Raw genomic sequence first — 17643 nt, forward strand, 5'->3', positions numbered from 1 at the left:
CATTGGAAAAGAAAGAAAAGGATTAAAGAAACAAAATACTTAGGTAATACTCCAGAAAGATAACACACATAATACAAATATAAGGTTATATTCAATCAAAGATAAATTCCCATGAAACAAAATAAAATCAATAGAAAATAAGTTCTATTACTTTGTTTAGAAATCCAAGAAAGCCAAAATATCCTGTTATCTTTTTTGGAAAATTTTCCTATAATTTTTCAGAATATTCACCTTGAGTATGTCTTAATCCTTATGAAAGAAGCACAGGAACAATTAATACCTTTATAAAAACTGCCCAAGCAGAGAAATTTAATTATTTGACATTTAATTTTCCAGACCCTATGATTTGATTTTTTTTTTCAGGTTATACATTTCAGCAGACTTCCAGAACCTAGCATAACTAGTTGCAAAGCATTTGGTTTCCATTGATTTTCAGGTCACTATGATAGTTTGGGAGTGTAGTAAAGCAGAGAGGATTTACACATTTTCTACAACAACTTCATATAAAAGTATTATTTTCTCAGATTATTTAGTATATAATGAAACAGAAAAATATACTTTTTCTTGACATACATATCAGTCATCTTTACATATTAATTATTTTATACTTCAACCCGTCTCCTTTAGAGGAACTATAAAAAATACAAGCTGTGAAAACTCACAAATTACATTTAACATTTAAAAATGATCCAGCATCTGAAAGTCAGAAGTGATTTTAGGAGCACCTTTTTAACTTACCTTTACTCCATCTGGTTTCTTCAACAAACTCTTGGCTGCTGCAAAATGAGAGTAAAATCATTTCAGTGAGTTATCCACAGAAACCGATGCCAGGCAACAAATCAGGTTATTGTTTCCTTCTATCACCTTTACTGAGTTATGGCCAACATATGCCAAATTATCAAGATCACACTGATGAGCGCGAGCTTACAGGACATAGAAATACAGTATCACTTTTCTTGGTTTTGCCACATCAAATTTAGCACTAAATTCTTATTCAGTTCATTGCATAAATTGAACACTTTGCCAGTTATGTTATTGGACTTTATTTCACTGTTGGTTGTGAAAAGGATACTGGAACTTTAACTGGACTATGCTTTTGTAATCCAGAAAGTTGCTTTCAGTCTTCAGACATCAGCTGACAGATTGTATTACATGTTCATTCATACCACAAGTATGGTGACCATGTCAGTTCTGCCACTTAAGCCCCTCTTTCTGAAGGTTTGAAATTTATTTGTGAAAATTTGCTCTGGCTAAGTAACATCCTTTTAAAATATATATATATATATATTTGAAATCAGAGCTTTCATCTTTACAAAAAATAGTATTAACTGTATTTAAAATGAAAGGGCATATTATTGGCCAAGAGCAAATTTTTTAAACAATTAGCACAGGACCTTTAAAAAAAGGCATGATGTATTCTTTTATACTTCAAAATCAGAATACAAAGCTTTCATAAACAAAAGCCTTTTACATCAAAAAATTAAAAATCATAAAATTTGAGGTGAGATATAAAACAAAACAAAATCTTCAACTAATCAAAGAACCGTTGAATTATATGGTCTCATATGAAACTTCAATTTCTCCAAGGACAGCTTTTAGCATTCTTTCTGTTACTGAGCTTCTTGAGTATATTAGAAGGTGAAGTCATCCTTTCAAAAAATATACTTAGTGAATGGGTACATTCATACACAGTTAACAGATTATATAACTGCTAATGACAATCAGTACACCAAGTGTAGAACATATATGAATATGCAGGACAAAGTATATACATATGTTTCCATTCAATGTTTTATATATATATAATATATATAAGTTATATATATATATATATATATATATATATATATATATATATATTTACTTAAGTATATCAGAGTAGACTTTGGCATCTGAAATGGAAATACCTAGCTATAATAGAACTGCATGAACATGTAATTTCCTGACATCCATTTGATTTGGGATATTATTTTGATATCACTTTGGTATAATTTTAAATTTAAGATACAAAAATGTTAATTTTATTTAGTCCTTAGCAACAAAGCTATTAATTTATTATTAATTGACATTGTAAGAATAGTTGCCTTAGCTATAGTATTTGCCTAGAGTTAAAAAGCAATATTAAATAAATCCTGTGGCAGTTAATAGGTTAGAAAGCAAACTCAGAATAGTTGAAATTGCAATAGCAAGCAAAGAGAAGACAATGATTCAGGGTAAGCAGGGATTTGGCCTGGGAGATGCAGAAATGTCCCTTTTGGTTACTATTCACCTTACCTCACAAGAAATACATTCCACATAAAGGGAGAAAAGAAAAAAAAAATAAAAACAACTTTATAACCATATACTTATGGACAAATTACTTTAAAGAGCATGTTTGCTAATGAAACAGAACGAATAAAATACTCAAAACTAAAATGCAATATCAAGTACAAGATGTTGTAACTGGGTCCAATGTTATTCAGTTGGTTTTGAAGTGATGGATTAAAAAAAAAAAGTTTGCCTTTCATGTTAGACATCAGAAACAATATAAAATTCACACATTAGTTATGAGTTTTTAGTTTACACAATGATGAAAAGGAAAATGTGATGCACACAAAAAGCTTCTATACATGAGTGTTATATATTTAAAAAGGCCCAATTTATGCCTAAGAGTGTATTTAAGACTAGCAAAATACCCAGTCTTAATATTGGAGATTTTTTCAAGTTAGTTTATCTTTAACAATATATATTGATCATCGTATCTTTTATTGATTCACTAATTTTTGGGCCACAGTGAAATATTTATTTGAATATAGTATATATTAGTTAATATTTAATGAGATGATATTGAACTCACCCATATAAATGTCAACTATATTAATCAACTGTTCATAAAACAGGTAACTTGACAAAGGCAGTAACGACGTTTTATTACACCAAACAAATTGGACAAAATACATACATTTGACTAACACAGTCCCTCAATTTGTAGCATTACTCATTGTATTCTTTGTTGCTGTTTAACAGGTCAGTGGAAGCCTTTGGAAAGCTTCCTATGGTTTCACATTATGTATAACTAAATATAATGGGGGGCAAAAGCTGACCATTTAACATAGTCATAAAAAGTAACTAAAAATTAGTTGAGAAGGTTGAAGAACATTTGATAAGGTTATGGATATTCATCACCTGATAGCACTATAATACCCAGGAGTTAAGTATGTACAGGGAGAAATAACTGAAGAATAGCTGGATAATTTGATGTCTCAGATCTCTCTTATATAAACAGTAAGCAAAGTAAAGTGGTAGTATTTTTGGCAAATCATTTGATAATCCTTCCAAGTCTCAATAGCCACTTTACCAAATGCAGCTTTCTTGCTGCTTCAGTTCCTCCCCATACATAAGACTAATTAGAATTTACCAAAATTTCATTTTTGGAAACCTGGTCCTTTGTGATTATTGAAGAAGAGGGTTCCAAAATTCAAGTAATTTCTGGACATAATATATATTAATTCCATTTTAGAAAGTCATCCTATAATAAAGAAATGGCTTAGCTTCCTTTATTTAAAAAAATTATTTTTATCATGGAATCATTTTGAGGAACATTTATTATCCTGTGTTATTACTGTGAGGTAGGGTTCTCTGTAAATTCTTGAGTTTAGATACCTTTGAAATATGCAACCATTCCTATAGTGTGCCAAGATACAACTGTACTTTTGAAAGAACTTGGGCCTAAGAGAACTGGGTTCCCCAATAATGGTCTTCTTTTAAAAATCTTGCTTATTTGGATTCCCTATGAGAATGACACAAACAGAAAAACCTTATTCATAATTCTTAGTTGATGAAATATCAATGAACTAATTCTAGGTTCGAAATGCTGAGCTTCAAGAAGAGGGAGTACATATTTCCACAACTTGTGTGTATCCCCAGCAAGGATGACAGGTGGGTTTCAAAGGCTGCACGGCACTGACCAGGGGAGAGGCTGCTGGAGTGCTCTCGTGAAGAGTGCAGTCACGTGCCCAATGTCTCTGTGGAGACAGTACCCAGGAGGATTCCTAATGACAGGCACTCCATGCAATATATTTGCTATCCCTAAACAACAGTGTTTTTCTAATTACTAGGTTTCTCTTTAATACCAAGATGACTACTAAAGAGGAAAGCAGTGAATAAGGGACAGAATTCTTAACACATGTACCTGAAAAGTTCCTCGTAGCCAGCATAGTTGTCAAGATGGCACCCTGTCAGAAAAATAAGAATATGAAATTAATGTTGCTCATGCAAATCTTTGACCTGACAAATAAACAGTCTTTGATAACAAATCTTCTCCTAGCCTTACTTTCAGTCAGGGGATTTTTATTTGTCTGCTTTTGTTTTTTTGTTTGTTTGATTGTTTCCTGAGAGCAGCAGGCTTATGTCTCATGTAATGCTGGGGCTGCCCTCATGTGTGTGGCCAGATTCCAATGGTCAAGTTGCACAGTTGTTTTCCTCTGAAGGGAGGAACCACAGCACACACTGCCACAGAGATCCTAGCTCTTCACTGTAGACTTAATTCCAGTGCACTATTCCATTTTCTGAAGACCCAGAAGAAGAGTAATAAGACTACTGAGGTCTGCACATTTAAAAGCCTTTGCTGAGGAGTTATTTTCTCATATAGAATCTCATTTCTCACTCTGCCAGGTCTACCTCCCCACAAAAATGTAAAATTTCTTACCTTTAGTTTTCTTCTAGCATTAAATTTCTTTAAGCAGTCTACAGTTTCCTGTCTGTGCATCATGGAAGCAACAGTAGAACGTTGCTGGAAGAGGAAGAAAAGAAACTTAGGATATTTAAAACATACTAAGCATTACAGTATCTCAACTTCATCAAATCTGCATTAATGGTGCCTGAACCCATATGATGAACCTGTGAGTATTCACCTGCAAAAAAAGTTCCCTAATAACGGACGGCTAGTTTTGCCAAGACTATTTGTAATGAAGGTGCAACATTTATCTATAGAAAGTATAGAAATGAGTATCAATAATTCCCCAAATTATCTGTATTTCAATGTCTTTAATTATATTTCTATTGGACTGTCTTTCATTTACTTAGCACCATATTTACTGCCCTAACATTTGATACTTAATCCTAGAAATGTACTGAAATCTCTACATTCCCCCCAAATTTCAGTTTTTCTTAGCACATCTAAAATATATTCAGGCTACTATGGCCATTCTTTCTTGCTAGTATAACTTCACTACAAGCTTCTAAACCTTATTTTTTTCCCTAAAGCTGCCTAATGATAAATAATTGAACTTTGTCTAATATTCTCTACTGGGATATAGTTAATCTTGGTGTCACTTTCTTGACCTCTGTTCATGAGTATTATCAGTAACTGGTAGGGGAAATACTCATTCCTTGTATTATTGTAGGCAATATTTATCAATCTATGTAAATCAGATTTTGTTACCCCAAACAGCAATTATCAGCATTACAAATTTATTTTCTTAAATACCTTGAGTTAAAAATGCATTCATTTTTAGTTTCATCTTTTTCTGCAAAAATTATTTTAAATCCATGAAAAATATTTTAAAGAAGAATTTATTTTTAATTTTGCTCCTAAGGTCTTTAGAGAACTGTCACTTACACAGATCCATGGGTGTTTCAGTGCCTCTGAGGCTGTGATACGCTTGGCAGGATTGATAGTAAGCATTTTATTGATTAGGTCTTTGGCTTCAGGAGTCACTGTGTCCCACTCTGGTGATGGGAACTTCAAAAACACAAATTTGTAAAGAGTTTAAAAAACAGATACACTCAGTCAAACAGGGAAGAGCCAAGTAAACTAATCATTTTCTTAAGTGGTGAATTTCTTCATAAATTTACTTTTTGTAGAAGTTAAATTGTATCTACAAATAGATAAATTGATAGATAAATCAATGTAGATGTATATATCTCCCTCTCTTTCTATATATTAAAGAAAAGTAACCAATAAGGGATAAACACATATTCTAAATTGCATATTATACCTAGTACATACATTTTAAAATTTAGAAAAATAAACTTAAGTTTAAGTTTATTAAATAAACTTCTAGTCCCCTCAAAGCATCCTTATTTTGGTTTGAAAATAAAATTTTATGCAATATTTCTCATAATTATTTGCAAACATCAATAAAGCTGCCAGTCTGTCACATTTATTGATGTCATCATGCTATTACACCAAGATTCAAAAGGAGGTATTACAGAAAAACAATGAGGTATTACGTACTTTCACAACTCATGAGCAGTAATAGTAGAGATCATAACACAGCTTCCATTACCTGCGTCAAAACTAACTTACTACTTGTGGCTATTTGTCATATAGTACTGAGAAGAAATCTCAGCCTACAAGAGCCTTCGCAGGACTTCATTTTAACACCTCAGAAAAGTTAATCTACTTAATTACAAATTTCATCAAAGCAAAGTTCTTTAAAGGAACCAATATTCACAACTTCTCTTAGTAAGCCATTTGTGCACTAATACCTGTATAATAAAACCATTTATTCTAAGTTTCTTTTGTTGATAAAAATGCAACCTCATTTCTATATAATTTATTGGTAGAAATACTATCCTTGATAGGTTTGGAAAAATTTACATCCCATCAGTTTCTAAACAACAGACAGAATATCAGGTCCTTTTCTCAATTCATGAATTTTTATAGACAATCTTGGAACAAATGCTACTGTCACTGTGTCCTGGACTTTAGTTCACTTTTAGTAGTTATAAAATGGGTACTTTGTGACCCATTGGCAAAATGAAATATGAGAAAAATGACAGTGACTCTTTAACTTCAAATTCTGCCAGTTTAACAACTGTCATTTTAATTCCAAAAGTTATTTTGGGCAGCTGTAAAAACTTGCTAATGATTAGGAGCTACTGAAGAAATATTCAAGGCTGTTCCTTCATGATGTACAGATCTTCCGACAGCAAACTGGGAGCTGGTTCAGCCTGAATAAAGGTGGACCTTTTTCTCATTTTTTAAAATTTTAACAAAGTCACTCCTTCACATTCATCAAACAGTGCATTTGCAGAGCTATATCTCCCCAGGGGGGTGCCTCCCTGTAGTCTGTAAAGACGATGAATGTGCTAGCTGTGGCCCTGTAAATCATAATTTGGTCCAATTATTAGTCTGACTAAAATGGAATGCTTCAAAATTAAAAGAATATACATTTTAAATTCTTGTGATACACACATCCATAGTAGAACATTTTAACAGAAATGCCATGCTGAGTTCATGAGACCTGATAAAATAAAATATAGACTTTTTAAATTCCTTTCACTTCCACATTGAGCTTTTAACTTGGGCACAGCAGGTGGACCCAATATTGCCTATTTCTTAGTTACCCCACTGCATGGAGCACTGGGTGTTATACGAAAACAATGAATCGTGGAACACTACATCAAAAACTAATGATGCACTGTATGGAGACTAACATAACATAATAAAATTAAATTAAAAAAAAAAAAAGGAAAGCATCATCAGACCTTGAACTCTAATTTCCAGAGGGCTGGCTATGTGAGATGTACCCAGAGGTGGTGGTAAATCATATTTACAGATATATTTGTCAAAGGAGAGAAAATTATATCAATGAACAAAGTTAAGCCAAAAAGAGAAAATAGATAGGCCTCACTTTTTAGATTTAGGACTTAATTCATACTCATACTTTCAAATATTCTAATTGTAAATTAAATGTATTGGAATTGTGATTTTCAAAAATTTTTAAATTGTGAAACCCATTCTTCAAATGAAAGCTTGCACAGAAGCCCATTATGTAAAAAGGACAAAAAAAGTCATGCTAACATAATGGAACAATATTCTATTTGATACATGGATCAGTGCAAAGTATTATTGATACATTTTTTAAATTATGTGATGAACATTTGGGAATATTATTCAACTGAACAAGCAGTAATCATTTCTAAAGCAAAAATCTTTTCATTTTTCTAAGTTTTAAAATGTACTAAGATTCCCAAATTCTTACAAGCAAGGTCCTTCCTTAGAGACTTCCAACTGTATTTCTTTCAATCCTAGGAGATAGTGCACTAAAAGGAAATATAAACAGAATACATATGCTGCATTCCTTACTTTTTATCTCCCTTTCCCTAGGAGAGAGAAAAATAGTAAGAGAAACTGTTGAAAATTAGTTAAAATTGTAATGAAAAAATTTGGTTCTTGGTCAAAAAACAAAAAACAAACACTCATCTACAGTTATATGAACATTTATTACATACATCATAAGCTCCAGCCTTGATCTGCTGATAGAGTCTGTGTTGATCTTCATCCCAGAAGGGTGGATATCCCACCAGGAGGATATAGAGAATGACACCTGGACAGAATGAGCATATTAACATAATGTTTAATCATTCAGGCAACAGTAAGTTAAATGTGGCAGATCCACAATGACACTAAGCCACACCCATTCAAAGAGGACACTGGGTATTTGGAAAACTTCAGAAAGACATTCCCTGATCTACTCTGAAGCATTCGGTGGAGGGTGAATTCTCCTGTTCTTATGCTCAAGAACTCTGATAATATGTGGCATTTCGAAACATAAACCAAAGAATTCTATGTGCACTTGAAAAGAATGTGTATTCAGTTGCTTTTGGATGGGGTATTACATATATATCTGTTATGTTTAATGGGTTGTTCAAGGACAGTATTTCCTTGTTAACTTTAGGACCAAAGAATTCTAAAGAGGTATAGCAGGTCAATACCTGAAGATGAAACTCATCTGTCATTGGGATGGCATATTCTTTGGTGTCCCTGATTAAGACTTGTTTTGTGGCCTAACATATGATCTTTGCTGGAAAAGGTTACATGTGCACTCAAGAAGAATGTGTATTCTGTTGCCTTTGGATGGAATATTCTGTATACATCTGTTAAGTTCATCTGGTCTAACATGTTTAAGATCAATATTTCCTTATTGATTTTCTGTCTGGATGATCTATCCACTGATGTAAGTAGGGTATTAAAATCCCCTACTATTATTGTATTGCTATCTATTTCTTCTTTTAAGTCTGTTAATATTTGTTTTATATATTTAGATGCTCCTATATCGGGTACATAAATATTTACGAATGTTAAATCTTCTTGTTGGATTGACCTCTTTATCATTATGTAATGCTCATTTTTGTCTCTTATTTCAGCCTTCGTTTTAAAGCCTGTTTTGTCTGATATAAGTATAGTTACTCCCGCTTTCTTTAGGTTTCCATTTGCATGAAAGATCTTTTCCCATCCTTCATTTTAAGTCTATGTGTCCTTACAGCTGAAGTGAGTCTCTTATAGGCAGTGTAAATTTATTTTTGCTTTTTTTTTTAATCCATACAGCCACTCTATGTCTTTTGATTGGAGAATTTAGTCCATGTACATTTAAAGTAATTATTTTTTTTTTTAAAGATTTTATTTATTTATTTGACAAAGAGAGACATAGCGAGAGCAGGAACACAAGCAGGGGGAGTGGGAGAGGGAGAAGCAGGCTTCCTGCGGAGCAGGGAGCCCGATGTGGGACTCGATCCCAGGACCCTGGGATCATGACCTGAGCCGAAGGCAGACGCTTAATGACTGAGCCACCCAGGTGCCCACATTTAAAGTAATTATTGATAGATATGTACTTTTGTCATTTTTGTTAATTGTTTTCTGACTGTTTTTGTAGTTCTCTCTGTTCCTTTCTTCTTCTCTTGCTCTCTTCTTTTGTGGTTTGATGACTTTCTTTAGTGGTATACTTCTATTACTTTCTCTTTCTCTCTTCTGTATTTACTGTAGATTTTCACCTTGTGGTTACCATGAGGCTTACATATAACAAGTTCTAATTATAACTGTCTACTTTAAGTTGATAATTTAAGTTTGATCCTATGCTAAAGCTTACATTTTTACTCTTCCCTGTCCCATGCTTTGCTTTTGATGTCACATTTTTACTTCTGTATCCTGTAGCTAATTATCACAATCATAGAATTTTTACTACCTTTGTCTTTTAACCTGTATACCAGCTTTATAATCGATTAATCCACTACTTCTACTAGGTATTTACCTTTCCAGTGAGATTTATTCTTCCATATGTTTTCTTGTTACCAATTAGCAAACTTTCTTTTCAGTTTAAAGAAATCCCTTTAACATTTCTTGTAAGACTGGTTTAGTTTGATGAACTCCTTTAGTTTTTGTTGTATGAAAAACTCATGATCTCTCCTTCAATTTTGAATGACTTTGCTGGGTAGAATATTTGTAGTTGGAAGTTTTTTTCCTTTCAGCACCTTGAATGTTTCGTGCCACTCCCTCTGGCCTACAAAGTTTCTGCTGAAACACTTATTATGGGGGTTCCTTGGCATACAACTAATTGTTTTTCTCTTATTGCTTTTAATATTTCCTCATCTTTAACTTTTGACATTTTAATCATAATGTGTCTTGATGTGGGTCTCTTTGATTTCATCTTATTTGGAAATCTCCGGGCTTTCTGGATCTGGATGTCTGTTTCCTTCCCCACTTCCTTCCTTCCTTAACTTCCTTAAGGAAGTTTCTAGCCATTATTTCTTCAAACAAGTTTTTTGCCTCTTTCTCTCCTTCTTGTGGGACCCTTATAATGTAAATGTTGGTCTGCTTGATGTTGTTGCGTAAGCCCCTTAAGTTATCTTCATTTTTTTTCTTTTTCTTTCTTTTTTTTTTTTTTGCAGCTGTGATTGGGTGAGTTCCACCAGCAGCTTGGATTCACGTTAACTGATCCTTCCTTCTTTATGTAATCTGTTGTTGAACCTCTCTAGTATGTTTTTCAGTTATTGTATTCTTTAGCTCTGTGACTTCTATTTTGTACTTTCTTTTATTTTCCATCTCTTTATTGAAGCTCTCACTGTGTTCATCCATTCTTTTCCCATGTTCGATGAACATCTTTATTAGCATTACTTTTAGCTCTTTATTAGGTAAAGTACTTATCTGCATTTTATTAAGGATTTTTTTGTAAGGTTTTATCTTATTCTTCCATTTGGAACATATTCTTCTTCTTTTTTTTTTTTTTCATTTTACTTGACTCTGTGTTGATCTATAGAGTAGATAAAACAACCCCCTCTCCTTGTGTAGAAGATGAACCTTGTCTTTCAACTCTGCTCCAACTCTTGTCGTCTCTCAAACCTTTGTTCTTATCCAAAAAGCCTACTATATTTTTATTAGCTCTCAGTAGGTAAGGATGTGCCAAGACCTGTCAGTGACTGAAAGGGGAGATGCTCAGTACCTAGATTCACACTGTTTGGAAGCCAGACCCTCAGGTAGCAGCTTTTAAAATTATGCAAATATGTACAGTCCTGTGGGACCATAAGCATAAGCCCCATCGACCAAGCAATTTGGTGGCCCCCTGCATGACAGTCACAAAAATTGGGGCTGCAGATGAATGTATAATCTCTTTTCTGAGAGATACTAGCAAAGCTGGAACCAGGCAGAAGGACAGTGCCAAGATGGTGCCTACAACCTACATTCCTTGAGAGTAGCTCTTAATCTACTAGATATGTACCAACCCTGAAGCCTGCTCCTCAGGGCAAAGTTCTAGGACAAGCCAAGAGGCCCCCTTCACAGAAAGACTAGAAGGAGGTATGCCTCAATCTGCTATCTGTGCAGTGTCCTGGGATGGCAGCCTGCCAAGAATTTTTTCTTCAATTGCCAGTCCTGTGGAACCCAGGAATGCAAGTCCCCCTGACCAGCCAGGCAATCAAGGGGCATACCCTGGGGGGCAGATGCAAAAACAGGGCAGCAGATGTAAAAACCAGGACATCAGCTTCGTGCAAAGCTTCCCTCCAGGAGACACTGGCGCTCTGGAGTGTGGCAGAGGGAGAGCATGAAGAAAGCAGTGCTCTCTGAGGTCTCTGGAAAGATTACAGTCATTCCTTAGATGTGTGTTTAATTAGAAACCTGCCCCTCAGGCTGCAGCCATAGTTTTTAGTTAATAGGCCCCCTTCACAGAAAGACCAAGCTCCTAGGTTTGTTGCCTCTCGCTGTGCGGTAGAGGTGGTGGCTACTTAAGAACTATCCATCAGTTACAGTCCTATGGGACCCACAAGCAGAAGCCCCACTGACCAACAGAGCTGGCAATGTGGAGGTGTCGCCTGGTAGCAGGTGCAAAAATCAAGGAGCCAGACATGGGTATGAGCTCCTCTCTGGGTGATGCTGATTATTACAGTCTCATGAAATGAGGAACACAAGCCCCCCTGGCCTCCAGAGCCAGCCAGTCAGGAGGCATTCCCTGGGCAGCAGCCACATGTAAAATCTTCCTTCCTGGTGCTCTGGAGCACTCCGAAGGGACAGCGTGGACACAGCACTTGCCAATCTCCACCCCAGAGGATACTCCAGTAGGCTCCTAGATATGTGTGTTAAATTAGATGCCTGCCCTACAGGCTGACACTGTAACATAAGCAGGTCAACCTCCTTCACTTTATGTCTGGAGGCAATCAGGCTGCCTCTGAGCTAGGCCCTTGGGCAGGTATGTCCAAGCATCTAGGCCTGTTAAGAGCTGTCTTTTAGATCATGATAGTCTTGTGCATCTGGGACATGAGTCCTACTGGTTTTCAAAATTAGATGTTTTGGGTGCTCATCTCTCAGGTGCAGGTCCTAAAAGTTGACGTGCTGGATGTGGGACGTGCTTCTCCTTTACTCCTCAAGGAGAAGGCCTGGGTTTTGAGTCATGGTCAGGGTTTATTGTGAGATTGTGTCCCAGCCTCTCCTACCCACTTCAGTGTGGTTTTCTTTTGCCTGATGTATAATCAACACCCAGCCAGCCTTTAGTTTTTTTGTTTTTTTTTTTTTAAGAGGAAACTGTTCCATATGAAGCTATAGAGTCAGTGCGTCCATGGGGGGAGGTGAGTTTGGGATCTTCTAACCTTGCCATCTTGAACCAATTCCCTTCTACTTTTGGAAAGTTTATTTGGCCTGCATGAGGTCTTTAGTTTCTGCCACAGCTCTGACTGCTACTGTTTTTTTGTTTTGTTTTGCTTTTTTTTTTTTTCTGCTTTCCCTTAAACAATGGAAACCAAGGAGAGATGGGTAAGACAGGTAAAACTTTGCCTGGCATGGCCTAAGATTCCTTTTTTTCTCTTAACAGTATTGATCTCTTGGGTTTCTTTAGCTTTTCTTTGTTAGAGAGATCTAGCCTTGCTCTTGTCCATCAGACTTGACATCTTTATATAACGGACACTGGGGCAGCGAAAATGGCTTTTAAACAGTGGTTTAATCACCCTAGACTATGATAGCCTGCTTCAGGAAGATCCAGTTCGAAAGCAAATTCTTAAATTCGTGTGAATCACAACCAATTTAAACAACAATGTATTTAAACATTCTTAAATAAAAACCTAACAAAGCTTTATAATCAAAACCGAAAATTATTTTACTATAGTGGAGTTAAAAAGAAAAAAAAGACCATGAAAAAAAATTTCAATATATTGATACTCATCTTCACAACATAAAAAAATATTTTTTCTATCTTTCACTACATTATAAACTTAATGTATATTAAATTTATTTTTATATCATTTTTACTATCTGATGTAACAGATGCATCCAATGATGATGATGATGAGTGTCTGTGTTTGTGTTCCCAAGATACAGGTGGAAGAAAGGTGATACCTACGTAGTTTTATCCCTCAGCTACGGTTTATGGCGTAAAGAAGAAAATTAGATTTGTAATGGCAATAGTCTATATTAATTTTTAATTAGACATTTTTCTAATAAACATCTGAGGTAGGCTGTTATGAAATTATAAAACAGACTCCCAATGGAGTCATTTAGCATTCTGGACCTAGGCTGGGCTGTAAGCGTGGCCTGCCTCTGAGGCTTTGTCCTTGTGCATTACAACTACAGTCCTGCTGGCTGATACTTGATGTGGTATGTCTCTGCAAAGGGGAAGGCTCACTGATGGCTGGTTCCCCAAGAACCGTCAGGCACTACACAGACAAATGCTCATAATATAATTGTTCAATGGAGGAGTTTCTACCAAAAAATCTACTTTTACTAAATCAATTATACAAATATAGAAGATTTTTAAACACTCAGGGCAGAAGATTTAAGACAAAAACTACATGGGCACTATTAAGTGGACTGAGGTTTAATTTTTAGTGCCTATTTAAATAAACGCTGTTTTGTAAGCTTGCTTTGATTTATCATTAGATTGGAGTCTGAGGCCTTCCTGAATTATATGCTTTTGGAGTTCTATTTCCTGAAAGTATAGAATAACTATGAGAGTCATGATATAATAATAAGTTTTATTGTAGGTAACAGTTTTTTGAGCAGCTACGTGTGCTTTAGTGCATTACCTCATTTACTCCATGTACAACTTTGTGTGGTAGATAATGTTATTGTCCCCATTTTACAGATGAGGAAATGGAGTTTGAGAGCTTATATGACTTAACTGTTTTAGCCATAAGCAGGCTTGACAAAGTCATGTCTTAAAGGTTCCTTGCAGCTACATTTTCTTCGTCTATGAAATTTAATAGGAATGGTCATTTTAAATTTTAAATTGTTGTGTTGTCTAATTGAGAGGCCTTGACTCTCACTGGTAAGGTTTCAGTTTGGTTCTGTCTTAAATGTTCCCTGCAGCCACTTTTTCCTTTAGCTAGGTACTTTAACTTGATTATTTTAAAGTTTTTAGAGGTGGAAAAGATGGCGGAGGAGTAGGGGACCCTATTCCAACCTGTCCCCAGAATTGAGCTGGATACCTACCAGACCACTCTGAACACCCATGAAATCAGCCTGAGATGTAAGAAGATAGACCTGGATCTCTACAAACAGAATACTACAGGCAGTTGGTTTCGAGGTCCGAAGCAGGGAGCCGTGATTCCACGGGCAGATATCGGAAGATAAATGGCAGAGGGAGGGAGTCATGGGGATCCTGCACCACCGGTGAGCGACAGCCTCGCATGCTGGGGACAGGCACAGACTCGCAGACCGGTAGCCGCAGGGAAAGGACTTTAGGGCAGCACCCTGGACTGAAACCCAGAGCAGCAGGGCTGTGCGTGCAAACTGGGAGTAGCTGACGGTTTGAGAAGCACAAAGGGCAGAGACATGCCCCGACCTGGAGGTGAGGACTGGGAGTGCTGCTGAGGGGCGCACAACCCAGGACGCTGCAGTTTATAGCAGCACGGACAGAAACGGAGACAGTGTGGCCTGGAGAGCTCACTGAAGAACAGACTGCGGTCTCTCTGCTCTGAGGCAGAGGGTTGGAAACGGACTCTTCTGCTCTGACTCTTGGAAAAGATGCAGAAAGCCACCAGGGAAAGCCGCCAGAGAACAAAAGCCCCCCAAAAACGGTTTTCACTGAGTCCATCCCCTGCCACAGGGGGCAGGGAAACTCTGCCCAAACAGGGTTGCCTGAGTAACAGCACGGCAGGCCCCTCCCCCAGAAGACAGGCTGGGAGAACAAGAGGACAGCAACCCTAAGGTCCCTATAAAACAGGTGCATCTTGCTTGGGTTGTGGTCAGTAATCTGGACTCTGTATATTCCCTCAACCACCCCTCAACAAAATGACTAGGAGGAGGAACCCCCAAAATAGGAAAGACTCAGAGACTGTGACTTCTGCCACAGATTTACAAACGGACACAGATATAACCAAGATGTCGGAGATGGAATTCAGGGTAGCAATTGTGAAGACAATAGCCAGAATGGAGAAATCGATTAATGGCAACATAGAGTCTCTAAGGGCAGAAATGAAAGCTGAATTGGCAGAACTTAAAAATGCTATCAGTGAGATCCAATCTAATCTAGATAATCTAACAGCTAGGGTAAGTAAGGCAGAAGAATGAATTATGATCTAGAAGACCAATTAATAGACAAGAAGGAAAAAGAGGAGGCCAGGGAAAAACAATTCAAAATCCATGAAAACAGAATCAGAGAAATAAGTAACACCATGAAACGTTCCAATGTCAGAATTATTGGGATCCCTGAGGGGGTGGAGAGAGTGAGAGAGGACTAGAAGATATATTTGAGCAAATCGTAGCTGAGAACTTCCCTAATCTGGGGAATGAAACAAACATTCGAGTCCTAGAGGCAGAGAGAACCCCTCCCAAGATCAAGGAAAACAGGCCAATGCCCTGGCATGTAATAGTAAAACTCGCAAATCTTAGAACCAAGGAAACCATCTTAGGGCAGTTAGGGGGATGAGATTCCTTACGTACGGAGGGAGGAACATCAGAATAACGTCAGACCTATCCACAGAGACCTGGCAAGCCAGAAAGGCCTGGCAAGACATATTCGGGGTACTAAACAAGAAGAACATGCAGCCAAGAATACTTTATCCGGCAAGGCTGTCATTTAGAATGGATGGAGAGATGCAGAACTTCCAAGACCAGCAGAAACTGAAAGAATATGTGACCGGCCCTGCAAGAAATATTAAGGGGGGTTCTATAAAAGGAGAAAGACCCCAAGAGTGATATACAACAGAAATTTACAGAGACAATCTATAAAAACAACGTCTTCACAGGCAACATGATGACAATTAATTCATATCTTTCAATAATCACTCTCAACATGAACGGCCGAAATGCTCCCAATAAAACGGCACACGTTTGCAGATTGGATTAAAAAGACAGGACCCATCCATATGCTGCCTACAAGAGACTCATTTTGAACCTAAAGATACATCCAGACTGAAAGTGAAGGGATGGAGATCCATCTTCCATGCTAATGGACCTCAAAGAAAGCTGGGGTAGCAATTCTTATATCACACAAATTAGATTTTAAGCTAAAGACTGTAGTTAGAGACACAGAAGGACATTATATCATTCTTAAAGGGTCTATCCAACAAGAAGATCTAACAATTGTAAATATCTATGCCCCCAACATGGGAGCAGCCATCTATATAAGCCAACTGTTAACCAAAATAAAGACTCATATTGATAACAATACGTTAATTGTAGCAGACCTCAATACTCCACTTTCAGCAATAGACAGATCATCTAAGCAGAAAATCAACAAAGAAACAAGAGCTTTGAATGACACACTTGACCAGATGGACCTCATAGATATATACAGAACATTCCACCCTAAAGCAACAGAATATTCATTCTTCTCAAGCGCTCATGGAACTTTCTCCAGAATAGACCACATACTGGGTCACAAATCAGGTCTCAACCAATACCAAAAGATTGAGATTATTCCCTGCATATTCTCAGACCACAATGCTCTAAAACTGGAACTCAATCACAAGAAAAAATTTGGCAGAAATTCAAACACTTGGAAGCTAAAGACCTCTCTGCTCAAGAATGTTTGGGTCAACCAGGAAATCAAAGAAGAACTTAAACAATTCATGGAAACCAATGAGAACGAAAACACATTAGTCCAAAACCTATGGGATACTGCAAAGGTGGTCCTAACGGGGAAATACAAGGCCATCCAAGCCTCACTCAAAAAAATAGAAAAATCCCGAATTCACCAACTAACTCTACACCTTAAAGAACTAGAGAAAAAGCAAGAAACATTAGCCACGCACTAGAAGAGAAATAATTAAGATTAGAGCAGAGATCAATGAATTAGGAACCAGAAACACAGTAGAGCAGATCAACGAAACTAGAAGCCAGTTCTTTGAAAGAATTAATAAGATCGATAAACCACTGGCCGGACTTATATAAAAGAAAGGAGAAAGGACCCAAATTAATAAAATTATGAATGAAAGGGGAGAGATCACGACTAACAC

General features: G+C 36.5%; 1 protein-coding gene across 17 annotated transcripts in view; it reads right to left on the reverse strand.

The window, feature by feature from the left end:
* The window catches only part of CAMK2D (calcium/calmodulin dependent protein kinase II delta), a 323991-nt gene that overhangs the window by 54070 nt on the left and 252278 nt on the right, over positions 1–17643 (reverse strand). For 11 of the 17 annotated variants that reach the window (XM_032401063.1, XM_032401062.1, XM_032401072.1 and 8 more), the window contains exons 9-13: positions 8221–8315; positions 5600–5722; positions 4688–4771; positions 4172–4214; positions 739–776 (exon numbers count right to left, since the gene is read on the reverse strand). In XM_032401063.1, coding sequence (XP_032256954.1) covers positions 739–776; positions 4172–4214; positions 4688–4771; positions 5600–5722; positions 8221–8315 — 383 coding nt within the window. The remainder of the gene's footprint in view (positions 1–738; positions 777–4171; positions 4215–4687; positions 4772–5599; positions 5723–8220; positions 8316–17643) is intronic. The other 6 variants (XM_032401065.1, XM_032401064.1, XM_032401076.1 and 3 more) reach the window with 1 other exon arrangement.

This window comes from Phoca vitulina, unplaced genomic scaffold (assembly GCF_004348235.1).
Source record: "Phoca vitulina isolate PV1807 unplaced genomic scaffold, GSC_HSeal_1.0 scaffold3, whole genome shotgun sequence".
NCBI classification, from domain to species: Eukaryota; Metazoa; Chordata; class Mammalia; order Carnivora; family Phocidae; genus Phoca; species Phoca vitulina.